Source organism: Lepeophtheirus salmonis, chromosome 14 (assembly GCF_016086655.4).
Source record: "Lepeophtheirus salmonis chromosome 14, UVic_Lsal_1.4, whole genome shotgun sequence".
Classification (NCBI taxonomy): Eukaryota; Metazoa; Arthropoda; class Copepoda; order Siphonostomatoida; family Caligidae; genus Lepeophtheirus; species Lepeophtheirus salmonis.
Window position 1 is genome coordinate 3757851 of NC_052144.2, and position 16869 is coordinate 3774719.

Here is a 16869-nt window from a genome sequence, read left to right on the forward strand (position 1 = left end):
GGAATGAAATGTCCGAGTATAAATTTCTCTGAAAGTTGATTCCCCCCCTACTTTTGATTTGATTAATAAAATAGATAATAGTATATTAGAGTTCCCATGGTACCAACATTTTGGTACTTTTCGATCCTTTTTGGAGTAAAAATAAAAAAAACCAAAAATATTTTCATTTTTTTCGATATTTCATTCTTTATAATTTATTTTCTGTACAAATAAATTATTTCTAAATATACGTAACTTCTCTTACAAAAAAAAAATGGATATAAAATATACATCCACAGGTAATACAATACTATTATTCATTACTTTATAATATTTTTGCAAAAAGATGAGCTTGTCTACATTTTCTGGTAATAAACAAGACCGATTAGCAATCACAATATTGCCAGCTGTTGGAAAAAATATTTTGCTTGATAAAGATGTAACTGTAGTTTCGAAGTATCGAGAATCTAACATGGAAACATTGGGAAAAATATCTAAATTATCCCTCCACCACTGGGCTTTGTATACTAGACTGAATGCTAACATTTTATAAGTCATTATCTGTATTTTTCTTTCTTTTGGATAATGTTTTATTTCTTTTGACTCAGATTCGTAGATATCATATCAAAATTTATGGCCTAATATATAATTATGACGCAAATACATGTTTGATTTTGTAAAAAATACGAACAAACACAATTACTCCGGTCTATATATTATACATATGTTATTTATAATATATAAGCCATATAAAGAATGATAAAAAGAAATAAATAAAATATTATAATATCAAAATATATATGATATGTGATGATATATGTGTATTGCACGTAAAGTAAAAACGTACTGAACCAAACCACGGTACAAACCCGTGCCGTATCAGTCCTAGAGTAGGGTCTAGTTAAGATATTTGATGAGGTTTTATATCAATGAAAATTTGTATTCCTGCTTTCTTTATTAAAAACAATTTGGTTTGGAGTGATTGATCAGAAATTTGAGGCGTAACGTCATCGACACCCCATTCTTTTAATGACATAATGAATTACAAATAACAATTCCATTATTAGTTTAGTATAGAACCGTTTTAAATGCGTCCGTATGCCGGTACAACTATGGTATCAATGTTTATTAATAATATGTTTATGAATTTGTCATGGATTTTGAATACATAATTTCTGTTTTTCTAAAATGATATATTTAAAAAAAACAAAGTTAAATAACCAGGGGAATTAAGCAAGATGATCTACTATGTACTATGAATAATTATGCAAATATAGATTTAGCAAAAATAATATTGAATAAAGGCCCAACAATAAACATAAAAAATAACAAACTATGTAGATAAATGCACATAAATAATTAATTAATTAATTGTATGTATCTATGTATATCAATTAGGATTTATATTTTAATTTTAGAGAGGGCGAAGATGTTCCAGGAGCAATCACATTGGATGAGATGGATGATGAATCCATAGATGTTAACGAAGAGGTATTAGAGCGATCCTACAAAAAAAAAAAAGAGGAAATATTAGGATATATTAGAATATTTTAATTAATTACCATTAGTAGTAGAATGGAGGTGCTCCGTAAAATAATAATAAATATTTTATTTCACAATTTGCATTAGTGAAATACTAGAATTGTCAATTATATGAACTCTGACATGTAAAAAAAAAAAAAAAACCCAAAAATAACATGGTAACCCCAATGTTTATAAAAATGTTTGGGAAGAGAGCAGCTTACCATTCATGGCGTTTGATTAACTTAGCTGCAAATCAGCTATGAGTAAAGAGTAGATGTGTGTAAAAAGAAACTAAGTATAGCGATTATAAAAAAAGGAAAAACGTTTGAAGCGTGTACTCTTTTTTATTTTTGTTCATTATTTAATAGTCGTGTGTGTGTTAGCATCTCCCTCTAAAAGAAGAATTATCGCCTATCTATGGTGTAAATTCATTTAAAAAGGGAAAAAAATAAAATATATATATGCATTTATTTATAATTATCATATTTTCCCTAAACTTATGATATTATAAATGTAGAAGGCTCTTCTTTTTATAGAAGTAATTCATTTTCTTCCTCCAAAATTATAAAACAAGCAGCTGATATTAAGAAAGGTCTTAATTCAGGTGTACCATATGTCTCGCTCTTGCCTTCTTCTCGCCCTCTTAAAAAAAAGAAAAAAAAAAAACCCACATATCTAGCTATGAGGTGGCAAGAAGAGAAATAAGAAAAAATGGGAAGAATATTTGTGTTGACAGACGTCCTTCTGATAAACTCTGATATTCATTAATGAACCCTTAGCTGCTGAGGAGATAAGAACTGTTATCATCGTAGCTTCTGCAAGATATGCGATGATTCTGGACACCTCTGTTTCTGGATTGAAATATGGTGCTGGTGTTATTAGATATCGGTAAAATATCGTAAGCTTTTAAAAAGAAAAACTTTTACTATGGGGACTACTGGTCCTTTTAATGGCGAATTACTTTTTGTATTCTATTCCTATTCGCTCCTGTTTCTTTTTTTGTTGTAGGCTTGTATGTGTCTTCCGAATTATTTAGATATATTGATGATTTTTGTTCTTTGTGTTGTGTGAATAATGATTCAGGAAGATTTTTCGGAAAGGGGTAATTATAAACAGAAATGTTTATTTGTGTGAATTTTTACGTGATCCTTCCTCCTTCATTTATTTCTTATGTCATTCGTAATAAATATATAAAAAAGAGAAAGGCCTTGGTGGGTACTAATGATTATCAATAATAACTGCAGTGTCTTTAAAAAAATGTAGCGACATGGTTATAAATGAGCCGCAAAGTAGTCAAAATCTTAATCCCATGGGATATTTTGTGTTCTGGTATCATGAATCCTTCCCTGGCAAACTCCATCGAGGAGGATATAGTAAAAAAGAACAGAAATTTCGTGAAGAAGGTTTGTGCTTATTCAGGAGGAGATTTGAGAAGGTTATTAAGGTATGGAACGACATAGATCAATGTATAACGTGCTGCGGAGAAATTATTCTTTTGAATTTAATGTGCGTAGGTTTGCGCCCGGTCGTTTCTAGAGAAGGAAATATAGTTCATGTATATGGAATTCAAAGACGATTCAGATGGGGGACTAGATGTAACATTATAATGTTTACTTAGACTTAATCAGTGCAACTCCATCCGACCAATTAAAGAAAAAATAATAAAAAAAAGTTATTAGGACTTAAGGTTATCATTTCGACTGATTGGATGCAGGACATCATTAGTTGTAGCGAACTAATGGTGTTGAGTAAAATCACAATTTTATTGCAATTTTTGGGAGGAGATTTTTTCGAGCCAAGTTGGTCGCTGGACCTTACCGGGCCGTGCAAAATTATTTACCGATGATGTAAATATACTTTTTAAGAGGTTTTGTGGCAACCAATCTGATTGTTTCGTATTTTTACTGTTAAAATAAACAAAAATCCTTCCTGTGAGAGCGTAACAACTTCCACACGTGAGACCATGTCCAATCAGGAAACAAAGAAGATCGAAATTGCAGCCCTCCTCCGAGCGGGAGTGCCTCATAACAACATTAAGGAACAGGTTGGGGCGCTTGGAGGCTGGGGGTGATCTCAAGCATTCCCCTGAGGCTGGCAGGAAGCCCATTGTCTCAACAAGGCAAGTAAAGGCAGTGTTCAAGATGACTCCCAACAGATCCATTGCCGATATGGCCAGAAAGATGGGAACGTCGAGATCAACTGTTTCAAGGGCATTGAAAATGGCTGGAGGAAAGTCCCTGAGGCGTACTGAACGCCCTCTGCTAACTGAACGTCAGCGAGAAGTCAAGCTTGAGCGTGCCAAGAAATCTTGAATGATATCAAGAGCTCATCTGGACGCATCATCATTTTTTTAGATGAGAAAACTTTTACGGTTGATCCTGTTTTCAACAGGCAAAATGACCGTGTTGTGAGCTTTGGAGATGTGCAAGATAAGCACCGCTATGTGGCAACAACAAATCACCCTGTTTCGGTGATGATGTTGGGTCTCGGGGCCTTCAAAGGGAAGGCCATGAAGCTGGTATGGTTCCCCACTGGCTACAGATTAACAGCAGAGGATTATGTGAAGATTCTGGCGTCCAAGGTCCTTCCGTGGATCAAATTTATAGTCGGCAACTCTCCTTGGGTTTTTATCAATAAATTGTCTAAAAGTACGTTTAAGCACGAAAATAAGCAAAATGACGCTATAAAAAAATATCTTACGCTACATAAGGATCAAGTTTTCCCCCACTTTATTAAACTTACCAGCAGTGCTTATGATTTACAACTCTAAAGATATTTTCGATTTTCTTAAGAAAAAGAAAATAACAGCATATTCAAAGCATTAGTGAGTAGTGCTCAAAATTCTTCAGGGACAGCGGGAGCGTTCTCGTCATTTTAGAAGAGCGATCTTATAAAATCACACGAATTTTCGCTAATTTATATAAATTTGTATTACTGTTCCGTTTCTGCATCGTATGAGATAGCATAAAGAAAAAAAGAGAGTTAAAGAATAATTTAAAGATTGCAAGAAAAAACGATTCAAGATATGTCCCAAGATGAGCTAGAATCTTTTTTATATACTATATCTACGACTTTCTGCTGTCTTCGGTTGATATGTTTACCGCTTAGGTTGCTGGATACTCGGACTCCCAGATCAGTTCCCTCAGAGACACCCCCAGCTCCTTCATATGTGGAGATTACGTTGGAATATAAATCTTTCTTTTTTTGTAAACGGGGAAAAAAAAACTGAAATTCGATTTTCTTATATTTTTATGTAATGGATTGAAATAAGATCTCAAAATCTTACGCAGGCCTAAGCTCAAAAACTTGAAACCCCTGTGTTCAAGCCCAAACTAACTATCAAGTTTAGCTAGATGAAAGTGCACGAAACATCTTAATAACTTGACCCCCAAAGAGAATGGTTCCCAAACTTTTTGTGCCCAAAAGAAAATTTTTCATGACACACCTATTTTAACTTAACCAAATACTATAAGCTATTGCAAATAATGTATGGTTGTCACAAATCGTAGGGCACACTTAAAATTGCCTCAAGACATACTGTTTGGGAAGCACTATTCATTAGAACTTAATATTATCTAATTTTCAGGTTGTAATGTACTTACTATCAACTTAATAATTGTTATTCAAAGATATTTGAATATTTGGTCGAATTGCCGTTAGAGCAAATCAATCACAAAGTTTACCCTCTGATTTATACACTGCTGTACTCAGCCACCGTTGAGAGAGTATTTTCTAAAAGTGGTCATTAATATTTAAGGATAAATACCAGAATTTAAAAGATGAAAACTTTGAAAAAAGAAAAAGAAATGTTGTCAATGAATCAAATATTTCAAACATTGGAATAATCATTGTATGGATCTTTTTATTTAAAATATAATTTTAGATCTTTACATTTTATTTATTCTTGTACATTATTTCTCTTGATTAATTGGAAAAAAATAATATTTTTAAACTTCAGGAAATTAATTGCAATGATAAAGAGTTATCAGCTTGAAATACTCCTATGCGAGCGAAAAAATAAGTGTCACTCTTGATGTCTTGAGCAGACTAATGCTCTCACCATCTCTTTAAAATAAGCATACGGTCAAGGGATATTCTTATTATTATTTAACGGGCACCTTTATTTAATATTTTTTACAGCTCTATGAGTCATGAGTCACTAACCTTTTCCTTGTTTAACACAAAGTTACTTCGTATCATTCGATGTTGTTCTTCGAGTGCCTCCTTTTTCAAAAAGTAATATTGGTCCAATCTTTTACGCTCCTCTACACCCCGTCTGATGATAAAGGATCGCCTTTCTCGTTTAAGCCTATGAAAATAAAAGGAATTAAGTTATGGATAGTCCCATGGGTTAGAAATGAATACCTAAGGACTTCTTCTTTATTCCCGTCCTTGGGCTCACGGATTTCTTCATTGGCTTGACACTCAATGGATTTCATCATATCCTCGATATCCCTCTCTTTATAAACGTCAAGTGCTTTGATCTGACTACTCTGCGAGGATTTCATAAGCTTTTCTGCACAATACCAAATCTATGTATTTGAATCAAAAGATTTAAAGTTAATTAAGGGACAAGATATGAAAATTGGAATTGGAAATCGGGTGTTTTTTCCAGAATGGGAATCGGGGAAATTATGTTTGATTTATGATTCCGATTCTTATTATTGCTAGTATTTAACTATTTATTACTTTTCTATGTTATGAAATAAAAAATAGCGCCTTCAAATTAAATAATTTTTGCTTTTTACTATAAAATGTAATATTTAAAATTATATTTTTTAATTTTTTTTCCAACAAATATTTTGGAAATTTTTTCCAAAAAATTAAATATTTTAATTTTTTTTTCAAAAAATTTTATATCAGAAATTTAATTTTTGGGAAATTTTTTTATTTTTTGTAAACAACTGTAAACTTTGACATTTTTTGAAAATAGATATTGGGTTTTGAATTTTTTTTACAAAAAAATTTGATTTTTGGTTAATAGTTTTGAATTTTTGAAAAAATTTTAGACATCAAATTGTATATTTGAATTTTTTATCCAAAAAATCAAATATTTTTCCTAAAAATGTTGTTTTTTGAATTATTTTTTTTTCCAACCAAACCCCAACTATTATTTAAAACATTAAAGAATCGGATTGGGCAATTCTAAATTTTTACAAGAATGGTATCGGAATCGGCATCGAGATTTTTTTTGGAATCGTGACATCACTTGTATAAAAGTTAGAGTAATTGATTCGTTATATAATTGGAAATGCCCCTTCATTAGTTTGTGTTCAGTTTATTTAATATTATTATCCATTGATTGAAGAATGAATACAGGTAGGGGAGACGAGGGATAATTGCAAAACGTTTTACTAGGGGGCGTCTGCATGGGTTGGGCAGGAGGGGCTGGATCCCTTTTATCAAATATCTGAAGGGAAACTTTACAAAATGTCTGATTTCCCTCTCAATAACCTGCATTATATTATACAGTTCTGATGTAAATTTTTGCAAGAGCGGCTTGTTTGATGTTCGAGGCCAGAGAACCGGTCTACCCAAGGATTAGTTAGGTATAAATAAATATCATCACATACACTCTCAAAATACTTTTCCCTCAGCTCCGTCTCTGCCTTTTCTTTTTCTTTGGTAAGTGAGTAAATTTTATCTTCAAACTGTTTACGGGCCTTAGCCAATTTATCAGATGACTCAGAGAGAGTTTCATTGTTGACACGAGACACATCTCTGGAAAAATGAGGATAAATATATTATATGCTCCATATCCCATCATAGAATAATCACACTTACAATGTTTTTTCTGACAAAATTTTGACTAGTTTATTCTTAGTAGAGGGTTGTTGATTATGAGGGCTACATTTCTCTGATGCAACCTTTTTGCTGTACTTGTCTTCTTTGGCTTTAAAGTTCTGTGTTATCCTATCAATCTCCTGGAAATAAAGAAAACAATTATTTATTACAAGTTACTCTTAATGAAGCATAGTAGATGCTTAAATATACACAAACAAGGATAAATAAACAAGTCTTTTTTTATACATCTAAATTAATAGAGCAAGTTTTTCCGTATGCAAGTTTGAATGAAAAACTGTCATTTTCTATCTAAGAAATAACAATTTAGCCATATTAATGAAATCTCGCAGGCCTTTTGCAAGTCGCACCGAGCGTATATATAGTGGTCTCTGATGTATATCATACTCATATTTTTGATCTAAGAAATAACAATAAAATCATGTTAATAAAATCTATCTGGGGGTTGACATGTTGCATTGAGTGTGTTTATCTAAGGCTCAGTCAAATAGCCCCCTAGAAACTAAAGAACTATGTAGCTCATAAGTCATAACGTCCTTTTTTTCCCACGAGTTGTTATTACTACGACTATTCTTTCCTTATTGACGAGAGAACATGACAGGATTGAGTAATTAAGTGTGAGTGTGCTCATGTAAAACTGAGAGTTATCTTCTATGTATATTATAAAGTTTGTTTTTAGTCGACGCCTCATTACTCAGGGCAATGCCAGGTACACCCGCTGGTAAACAAATAAATATGTATACAAACTACTAATAAACGCAAATTGATTGTGTTAAGAAACCTATGAACAAGTAAACAAATCTCATGCCCCGTTAGGAATCTAGCGATTTTAAATCTTAAGGACGCGTCAGAATCATCACACATAGAAGAATATCTAAAATTGACATAAAATAATAAAAAACCTTGATATTGATCTTAAGACCTATTTTAAGTCCCATATTAAGGAACGATCTGCCCCTTTTGATTGCTACTTGATCCCTAATAAACGTTTTTGAACAAACAAAAAAACACTCATTTCCTGCCGTTTAGGTATCTACCAGGCCAAGCCTTAATATTTCCTCATCCCTATTTTGCAAATTTTGAGAGATTAACAGTCATTTTTTTACAATGTTCCAATTATCAATGTTGTAGAACACATAATTAGCTATCGATTGCTCAGAAGAACATTGTCTTAGTCACCACCATGTGCACACAGTACGAGAAGAGGATTGAGATCACAGTGCTCCTCCACGTGGAATTGTTCCAGAAGAACATCTGGGAACAGACTGGGGCCTCCAGGAAGACGATTTACAATTACTCCAGGAGTTTGAAGGTCGGAGAGGACCTCATACACTCTCCAGGAGAAGGCAGGAAACCCTCCAATGTTCGATAATCCCTTGAAGTCGGCCTTCAAGTAAAAGCTGAATTCTTCAATTGCTGACATGGCCATGAAAAGGAACAAGTCCTCATCAGTAGAGTCCATAGTTCAAAAAAGGTAACAGGGAAGTCTCTGCGGCATATTCTGCGGCCTTTGATGTCAGAACAGTAGAGAAAAGTCTGCGTGGAGCGTGCAAAAAAGATTCTGGAGCACCTCAAAGGAAACTGTGGACTCATAGAGATCTTTTCTGAAGGGAAGACCTTTACTGTTGACTCTGTCTTCAACACGCTGAATGATTGTGACATTTGGGGATGTAGCATAGGAGCACAGATAGGTCTCCATCACCAAACACCCTGCTCCTCTAATGATGTAAGGCCTTGTTGCATCCATGAATCCCGTGTGGTTTCCTTTAAGTCATCCGGCTGAAGGCTGATGAGTACGTCAAAATTCTGTATACCAAAGTTCTCCCATGGATCAAATCCTTTGTTGGCAATTTTCCCCGGGTATTCCAACAAGATGGAACATTTGGTCACACCGTAGACCTACGAGTGGCTCCAGTCCAACACGCACTTCTGGGCAAAGGATTTCTGGCCACCACAGAGCCCAGACCTCAACTCCTTAGACTACTCTATCTAGGCACACGTGGAGTCCAAGGCTTGTTGGAAACGCAACAATTGCACCCACGCCCTGAAAACATCCATCAACAAGACCTGGGCTTTCCATGATTGCTGAGTACATCCAAAGGGCCTGCAACAGCTTACAATACCGCTTGTAGCTCACCATCAATTCTAAAGGTAGATACATTGACTAAAACATGTTCTTTAGATTTTAATTAATAGTTCATAAACTTGTTTACTAATTCATCCAGGATCCTGCCATGCATTCAATACTTTGTGTGTTAAAAGGGTAAATAATAACGATTGGCTCGGAACATCAGTTTACCGTTTCAATTCATTCAGTCAAATTTCAAGTATCTTTCATGCACAATATAAGTTGATTATCATTATTCTTAATTAAAGTATTTATTATTCTTAAATACATTGAATTTTAATCACTCTAATCGATGTATATTGATGATTAACACACTGATTCATATGTATTATGAGTTTTGTTCCATGACATTTCTTTTGCGTCCAAATTAAAGAATTAAGTTGAAGGACGTAATTTCACAACTTTGGGACCAATACATCCTAGCAATTAAAGATTACAACCTCTAGTCAAGAGGAAACTTAAATACTTCCAGTCACGACAAAATATTGACAATATTTGGAGTAATGACAATAGAGAGATTATGAAATAAGGTAATTGATGTAGGACAGTTACAAACCACTTATGAGGACAATAAATGTAATTTCAAACAATAGGACAAAAATACAATTTTTATTATTTTTAAATAATATAGAAATTACTATTTTTTTAACTATTCTTCCCTCAAGTAATTTAGTATAAATGTTTTTTTTTTTTGTTATATGCATCAATTAATTTTTTGTTGTACTTGCAATAACCTAATTTCAGACTTTGGGAAACCCATGAATAAAAAAGGTTGCCTAGAGTTTCTGAAGCTAGATATATGTAAGAAGGAAACATTCTTATTATTTCAAGTTGACGTTGCGTTGAAGATAAGAATTATGATATTGGGGTACACATCATTTTTAGCTAATAACTTACATCAAAATTGATATTAAATTTTGTTTTCAGCGGTACTTCTGAACGTTGTTGGTTATTTGAATAGGCTTGTATTAAGGGCTGTTATTTTATTTATTGGCCTTGATTAATATAAAAATCAAAATCCTATATAAAACCTTTTTTGATTTATTAATACGTAAAGAGAAAATTAATAAAAAAAAGCTGAAAGGAAAATGCATTGCATTGATTTAGTTAGGTTTATTTAACAATATCTATATTAATAATCCACAGTTTATCCTTATGTCTGTCTGAATATTGGCAACAAGTCACCGATTGCAATGTTAATAGTTCTCTATGATGTATGTATATCATAAACATATTTTGATCTAAGAAATAACAATACATTAATTAAATATTGCAGTCCTCCCTGATGTAAATCATATAAATATTTTTGATATAGGAAATAATAATTTTATCCATGAAATATTGCAGTAAAACAAGAGCACTGTTTCTGTATTTTTTTGTTATTGATATGTTATGTACACGTATATTACAATTCATGACCATTATCAGTATATGTTAAGATTTGACCGCTGGTATGTTGAAATAGATTTTCTTTGTTTTGTTATTGAGCACTCTAGACACTAAAGTACTCAGACCAACATATTATTATTTTTTATCAAACACTTATGTTTATTCTTTCATTCTGGAGGTGAGAATACATATTAATTGTTATAACAGGGGCGTCTGCAAGGGTGGGCTAAAGGGGATGTACCCCCTAAATTAAAGAATTTTTCCTTTTGAATAGATAATTTAATATTTGATTCTTTTTTGTAAATTTAATATTTGATTCTTTTTTCTAAATTTAATATTTGATTCTTTTTTCTAAATTTAATATTTGATTCTTTTTTCTAAATTTAATCTTTGATTTTTTGTAAGTATAATATTTGAAATTTAATTTATATTTTCATTCTTTACCAAAAATTTCATTTTCTCTTAATAGCTATGAATTTTTGAAATTTTTCTCCAAAAAAGTTAATTTTGGGAATTTTTTCCCCAAAAAATTTCCCAAAGTCACCCCCCCAAAAAAAAAAAAAAAAAAATCAAACAAACAAAAAAACAGTTATAATCCTGCGGACTCACCTGAATAAGTATTGAGTAGTTACATGTGAATGCGGTCATGAAAAACAGAGCGTTCCGCAGAGGATTTGTTCGAAAATTATTTCTAAGCTATTACAACAAAATGTGTTTTTTAGCCCACACCTAATTACAACGAACAATGCCGGTTACTACCGCTAATATATGAATATATCTTTAAAATCATGAACATTTTTTCCATCAAAATGATGTAAATTGAAGTCATTTACATAATAATTCTGTGACGGATACGAATAAGATAATTTCTTTTATACTCTAATGTATTTTGGATTATTTTATATCCTCAATTCTTTAGCCAAGAAAATATATATTGGGTATATATAACAACGAGGATTGGGATATAATTATATATTATCTTTGTAAGTATATGCAAAAGAAGAGGGGGGAAACCATCAAATGGTTGTAAGTAAAATATGTACATTTGTTTGTGTATATATATCCTCTTGCCAAATCCACAATAATGAAGAGATTGAAGGACAGGCTTATAAATGAATAAAGGACTCAAGTATTATCAAGGATAGAATGGATCTCTACATTGTGTAACAACAAAATCGGGGACCTCAGATTTTCGGACTTTTACAGCAAATATAACAAAAAACTTGTGCAATGCTTTTTTTGTGGGGAAATATACATATAAACGCTTCATTTAGTAGCCAAAACACTGATATGGAGTCAGCAAAATCCAAAAAAAAGTTTTTTGTTAATGGCTGTGGATTTTTAATTTCTTTTTTGAAAAAATGTAATTTTTTTGTGAATAGCTGAGGATTTTTATTTTTTTTTTTTTTTTAAATTTAATATTTGAAATTTTTTCCACAATATTAAATTTTATTTGCAATTTTTTCCAAAATATTAAATTTTATTTGCAATTTTTTCCAAAATATTAAATTTTATTTGCAATTTTTTCCAAAATATTAAATTTTATTTGCAATTTTTTCCAAAATATTAAATTTTATTTGTAATTTTTTCAAAATATTAAATTTTATTTGCAATTTTTTCTAAAATATTAAATTTTATTACAATTTTTCCAAAAAATTTAATTTTTGTAAATAGGTGTGGATTTTTGATTTGTTTTTTTTTCGAAAAAAATTAATTTTTGTGAATAGTTGTGGATTTTTTTAAAGCTTAATACTTGAAATTTTGTCGAAAAGTTTAATTTTGGGTAAATAACAGTGGATTTTTCCTTTTTTTTCAGAAAAAATTTAATATAAATTTAATATTTGAATGCTTTTTTCCAAAAATTTAATATTAGTAATTTTTTTCAAAAATTTAATTTTTGGTAAATAGTTGTGGATTTTTGATTTTTTTTGTAAAAATGTAATATTGAATTTTTTTCAAATTTTTTTATATTTGCAACACTGCATTTGAGGTAGTATTTCTAAAGCCACATAGCATGGTTTCGCACTAAAAGAATAATTGCACATTACAGTTAGCATATTTCCCCTTCTTAAATATGGAAAAATATTCATTATTAGCCCTATTTTTTTGTAGAATCCGAATTTCCCGAAGAAGTTATTTAACTCTTTTTTATTTTTTTTATTTTGCCGATTAGTATGTTTTCGAGCTAGGTCAGCGATTGGTTGTAAGTGTTTTTTATAAAATGTTTCTAATTAGGTATAAGTAAACATTTTAGTATTATAATTACTCCAACTAACCTAGGAATCTTGTGTGCAGTCCATACACATAGAGCATATTTCTTTCTCTAGGTATCACCTGGCCGCAAACCTACACATATTGAGTTCATGAGAATAATTTCTTCCGTGCAAGTGATTGGTTGTAAGTTGAACAATGATAGAACAGGAACAGTAAATAAGAAAAATTAAATATTAACATTCCCCTAGAATAAGCAGGCTGCAAATTATGATAGTATGTAAGCCTCCAGGGGGATCCAGAGGGGGTGGGCTGGAAGGGGCTGAAGCTCCCCCCCCCAAATATTCTTCCATTTTTTTATGAAATAAATTAAATTTTAAAATTTTTTTTTGAATAAATATGGATTTTTGAAAGTTTTTTCCCGCCAAAAATTAATTTTTTTGGAAATAAACTTCAAAAATTCACAGCTATTCACACAAAAAAAAAAAAAAAAAAAAAAAAATTCAGACAAATAAACATTTGTAAACAGCTATTGATTTATGGGGAATTTTTTAAAAAATATTCTCAATAACAAGCTCAATAATATTATTCTGTGGACGCCCTTGACCTCTATTTAGTTGTTTTTTTAGAACCTCTAATTATATAAGAATGATTCTTTTTCAGAGTTATCTAATATTAAAAGAGTATCTCAAGCTTGTTGTTTTTGAGCTCACGGGCATTTGTATCCTTTCCATATTTCTATGAATGAGAATAGAAAAAAATCTGTACTTACTTTTTCATGCTTTTTGATTAACTGCTTCAATCGCTTGTCCAATTCAATTTTCTTCTCGGATATGGATTTATGAGAAAGGAAAATATCCACAGACTCGGGAGTCAGGTACAGGTTTTTGGTATAGGGCCCAGAGGAGGAGGATGAAGAGCCCTTTTGCGAATAATGCACATTATTATTAATGTTGGTTAAGGAATGGGTGGTCGATGTGTTTGAGGAAGTAAGGACATTGTTGTTGTTATTGAAGGATGCATTGGGGATTGCACTGAAAGAGGCAATAAGGCTTTTGTGATTGAGTGAAGCCGTCATTTGCATATGAGTAGACTTTGGAGATATTCCTGGACTAGAGTGTACAGAAATGCTTCGACCATCATCAAAGGATGTCGTCCAACGCTTTGAAACGGATGAGTTCTCCGCAGATGATTTAAAGGGTAATATGTTTGATATGGAGGATGATGAGGAGGAGGCGGCAGCATTGATGGAGATTGTCGATCTTGAAAGAGTGGATTGCTCCTCAATACGACGAGTAGATCTTGATGAACAATTTCTAATAGATGCAGAGTAGCGGAGAGGATGCACTTCATTTTCCTAAAGAAGAAGTCAAGATTATTTAAGGGCTAAAAGGTAGATACTCTTAGTTAGATATGCCAAGGATTCATGGAAGAACCACTCTTTTTTTTTTCACCAACTTAAGGCTATTTTTTTATAAGTAGAATAGTTATGAATTTTAAGATGGAATTGAATAAAAATAAAAATATGAAAGTCTACAGTAATTACATATTACTGATGTATCGACTCAAACAATTATGTACTCCACTAGAATCGAGGATTTTTTGACTCTATTCAAATGGAGAGCGAATTTTCAGATTTGAAAAAAATAAAATAGATTTCATATTTTATTGAGTAGGTTTGATTTTTATAACTAGACCTCATCAAAGGATGTTTTGACTTTTGTGATGCTGCTGTCCACACATGATTTCAGAATAAATTGTAATTTCTAATGAGGTTCTTATAATCTCAAAGGAGACAAAAGGAGACTCCGCTGGGGGGAGGGGGTATTGGAGGGGCTGTAGCTCCCTTCAAATACATAATTTTTGGCTTTTCATTACAGTTTTTTTCTTCATTCGGGGAAGTTCATTTAGCAGAGAAAAAATTTAATATTTTTCAAAAAATTTATTTTTCTGTGAATAGTTACAGATTTTTGAAATTTTTTCTCAAAAAAATTAATTTTTTGTAAAATATTAAGTTTTCCCTCCCCAAAAAGAAATGTAATCCTGCGGATGCCCCTGGACAGACTAGACAGTGGATACTACGGTTTTGTAACAAAATTGCACGTTCTCGCAGTTACGAAACAATCTACGCTGATTAATGCTCATAAAGCAAACAAAAAAAGTTTTCGCAATAGTCAGTAACACACAAAGTAAACAATGAAAGTATTTAATTCAATATAAATTAATAAATAGACAGTAGCTACTTATGTTTCCCCTTTTTGTTCGTTTTCTAATATATGGATTAGAGTTGATCCATAATGAGGCTATTCAATCGATTTAAGTTGACACAACATTATTAAATATTTTTTTGGGTTGATGTTAATTATTTTATGTTGTCAGAATAATAATTAGTAAATAAAGTTCTTTTAATTCCTTAAGACATTCATTACACAATTGTCTTAATCCAATACTCTATTTCATATCATAACTATTCAACTAATTTAAAAAATAGCCTTAAGTTGGTAAAAAAGAAGAAGAAAGGGAAAAAGAGTTATCTTTCCATGTATATGTAGAGTTATTCCTTGGAGATACTTGATTATGTAATTATTAGTTAAGTAAAAATGAGCACATTTAGGATACATTTGTACAAATAATGATAAAGATTAAGTATTTATTCGCAAAAATGCAATCATTTCCCCTTCTCTAATAATTATGAATATTCGTGTAAATCCAAGGTTAATAGAAATACAAGGTTAGACCGTCATGTAATTGGGCTTGCTAGAATTTTTAAAATTCTTGTATCGTACCGGCTACTGGGCAAGATAGACAGATTTTGACAAAACACACAACAACTCATTGCCTATGAGTTAACTATTGCTAGAATTTTCAATTTAATTTATCGTACAGACTGCTCGGCAAGAAAAACAGATTATGAGAGAACATGCAACCACTAATACACAATGACGTCACTAATAAAAGCGTGGTGGAACACGCGTACATGCGTTATGGTATAACCTTTTATTTCTATTAAGCTTGGTGTAAATCTAGAAATGAGTTAATAAAAGAGTGATGTTTAATTATAGAAAAGTAGTGGAAATATTATGAATTAGTTGTATTAAATCTACTCCATCCGTCACCAGAAGGAAATCCAAAAAATAAGAAGTGAAGTTAGAAATAATATTGAATGAAGGAAATAAAAAATGCAAGTACTTTTGTCTTTACCAGGAAGCGTACAATGGTAGAGAAGTGTTTGATCTCGAAGCTCTAAATGAGGGAGTATGGATATGTACAATACAGAAGGAAAAATAGATATTTATATATATGAAAAATAAATATTAAACAGAATATTAGATAGTATGTACAATATTAATACTTGGGAGTTAAAAATTTGTCAATCTAAGATCATCCAGCGGCGTCTGCAGGAGTTGAGCTGTAGCCCCCTCACCAAATTATCCTATTTTTGCTTTTTAGTATATATTTTTTTCATCATTCGGGCAAATTAAGATGCAGTCAAAATTTAATAATTACATTTTTTTCCCCACAAAATGTAATGTTTTGGAAATAGCTATGGAATTGGAAGCCGATTTCAACAAATGTTTGTTTTGGTGAAAGAATCGCCAAACGGATAAGTTTGTTGTATTTGTATAAGAAAACGTCTTCCTGTGGACAGGCTCTTAATCAACGTTCTTGTTATGACATATGTTATGAAGCGTAGACTGGTGACCTTTTTTTGTTCTCTTGCACCCATTACTTCCAAATGAAAAATTTGAAAAAGCTTTTGGAGTCTGTTAGCTTTGTGAAGTTTCGGCATAGAGAACATAAATAGAGTAACGAAGTATTACTTGAGAGCCCTGTTA

The 16869-nt window shown here is 31.6% G+C and overlaps 1 protein-coding gene across 1 annotated transcript in view; it reads right to left on the reverse strand.

Annotated features, from left to right (window-relative positions):
* Positions 1-1090: 1090 nt before the first annotated feature.
* The window catches only part of LOC121129044 (1-phosphatidylinositol 4,5-bisphosphate phosphodiesterase classes I and II-like), a 169658-nt gene continuing 153879 nt past the window's right edge, over positions 1091-16869 (reverse strand). The window contains 7 exon segments of the mRNA XM_040724710.2: positions 1091-1484; positions 5668-5812; positions 5869-6035; positions 7077-7224; positions 7288-7427; positions 13806-14390; positions 16223-16276. Coding sequence (XP_040580644.1) covers positions 1374-1484; positions 5668-5812; positions 5869-6035; positions 7077-7224; positions 7288-7427; positions 13806-14390; positions 16223-16276 — 1350 coding nt within the window. The 3' untranslated portion in view covers positions 1091-1373.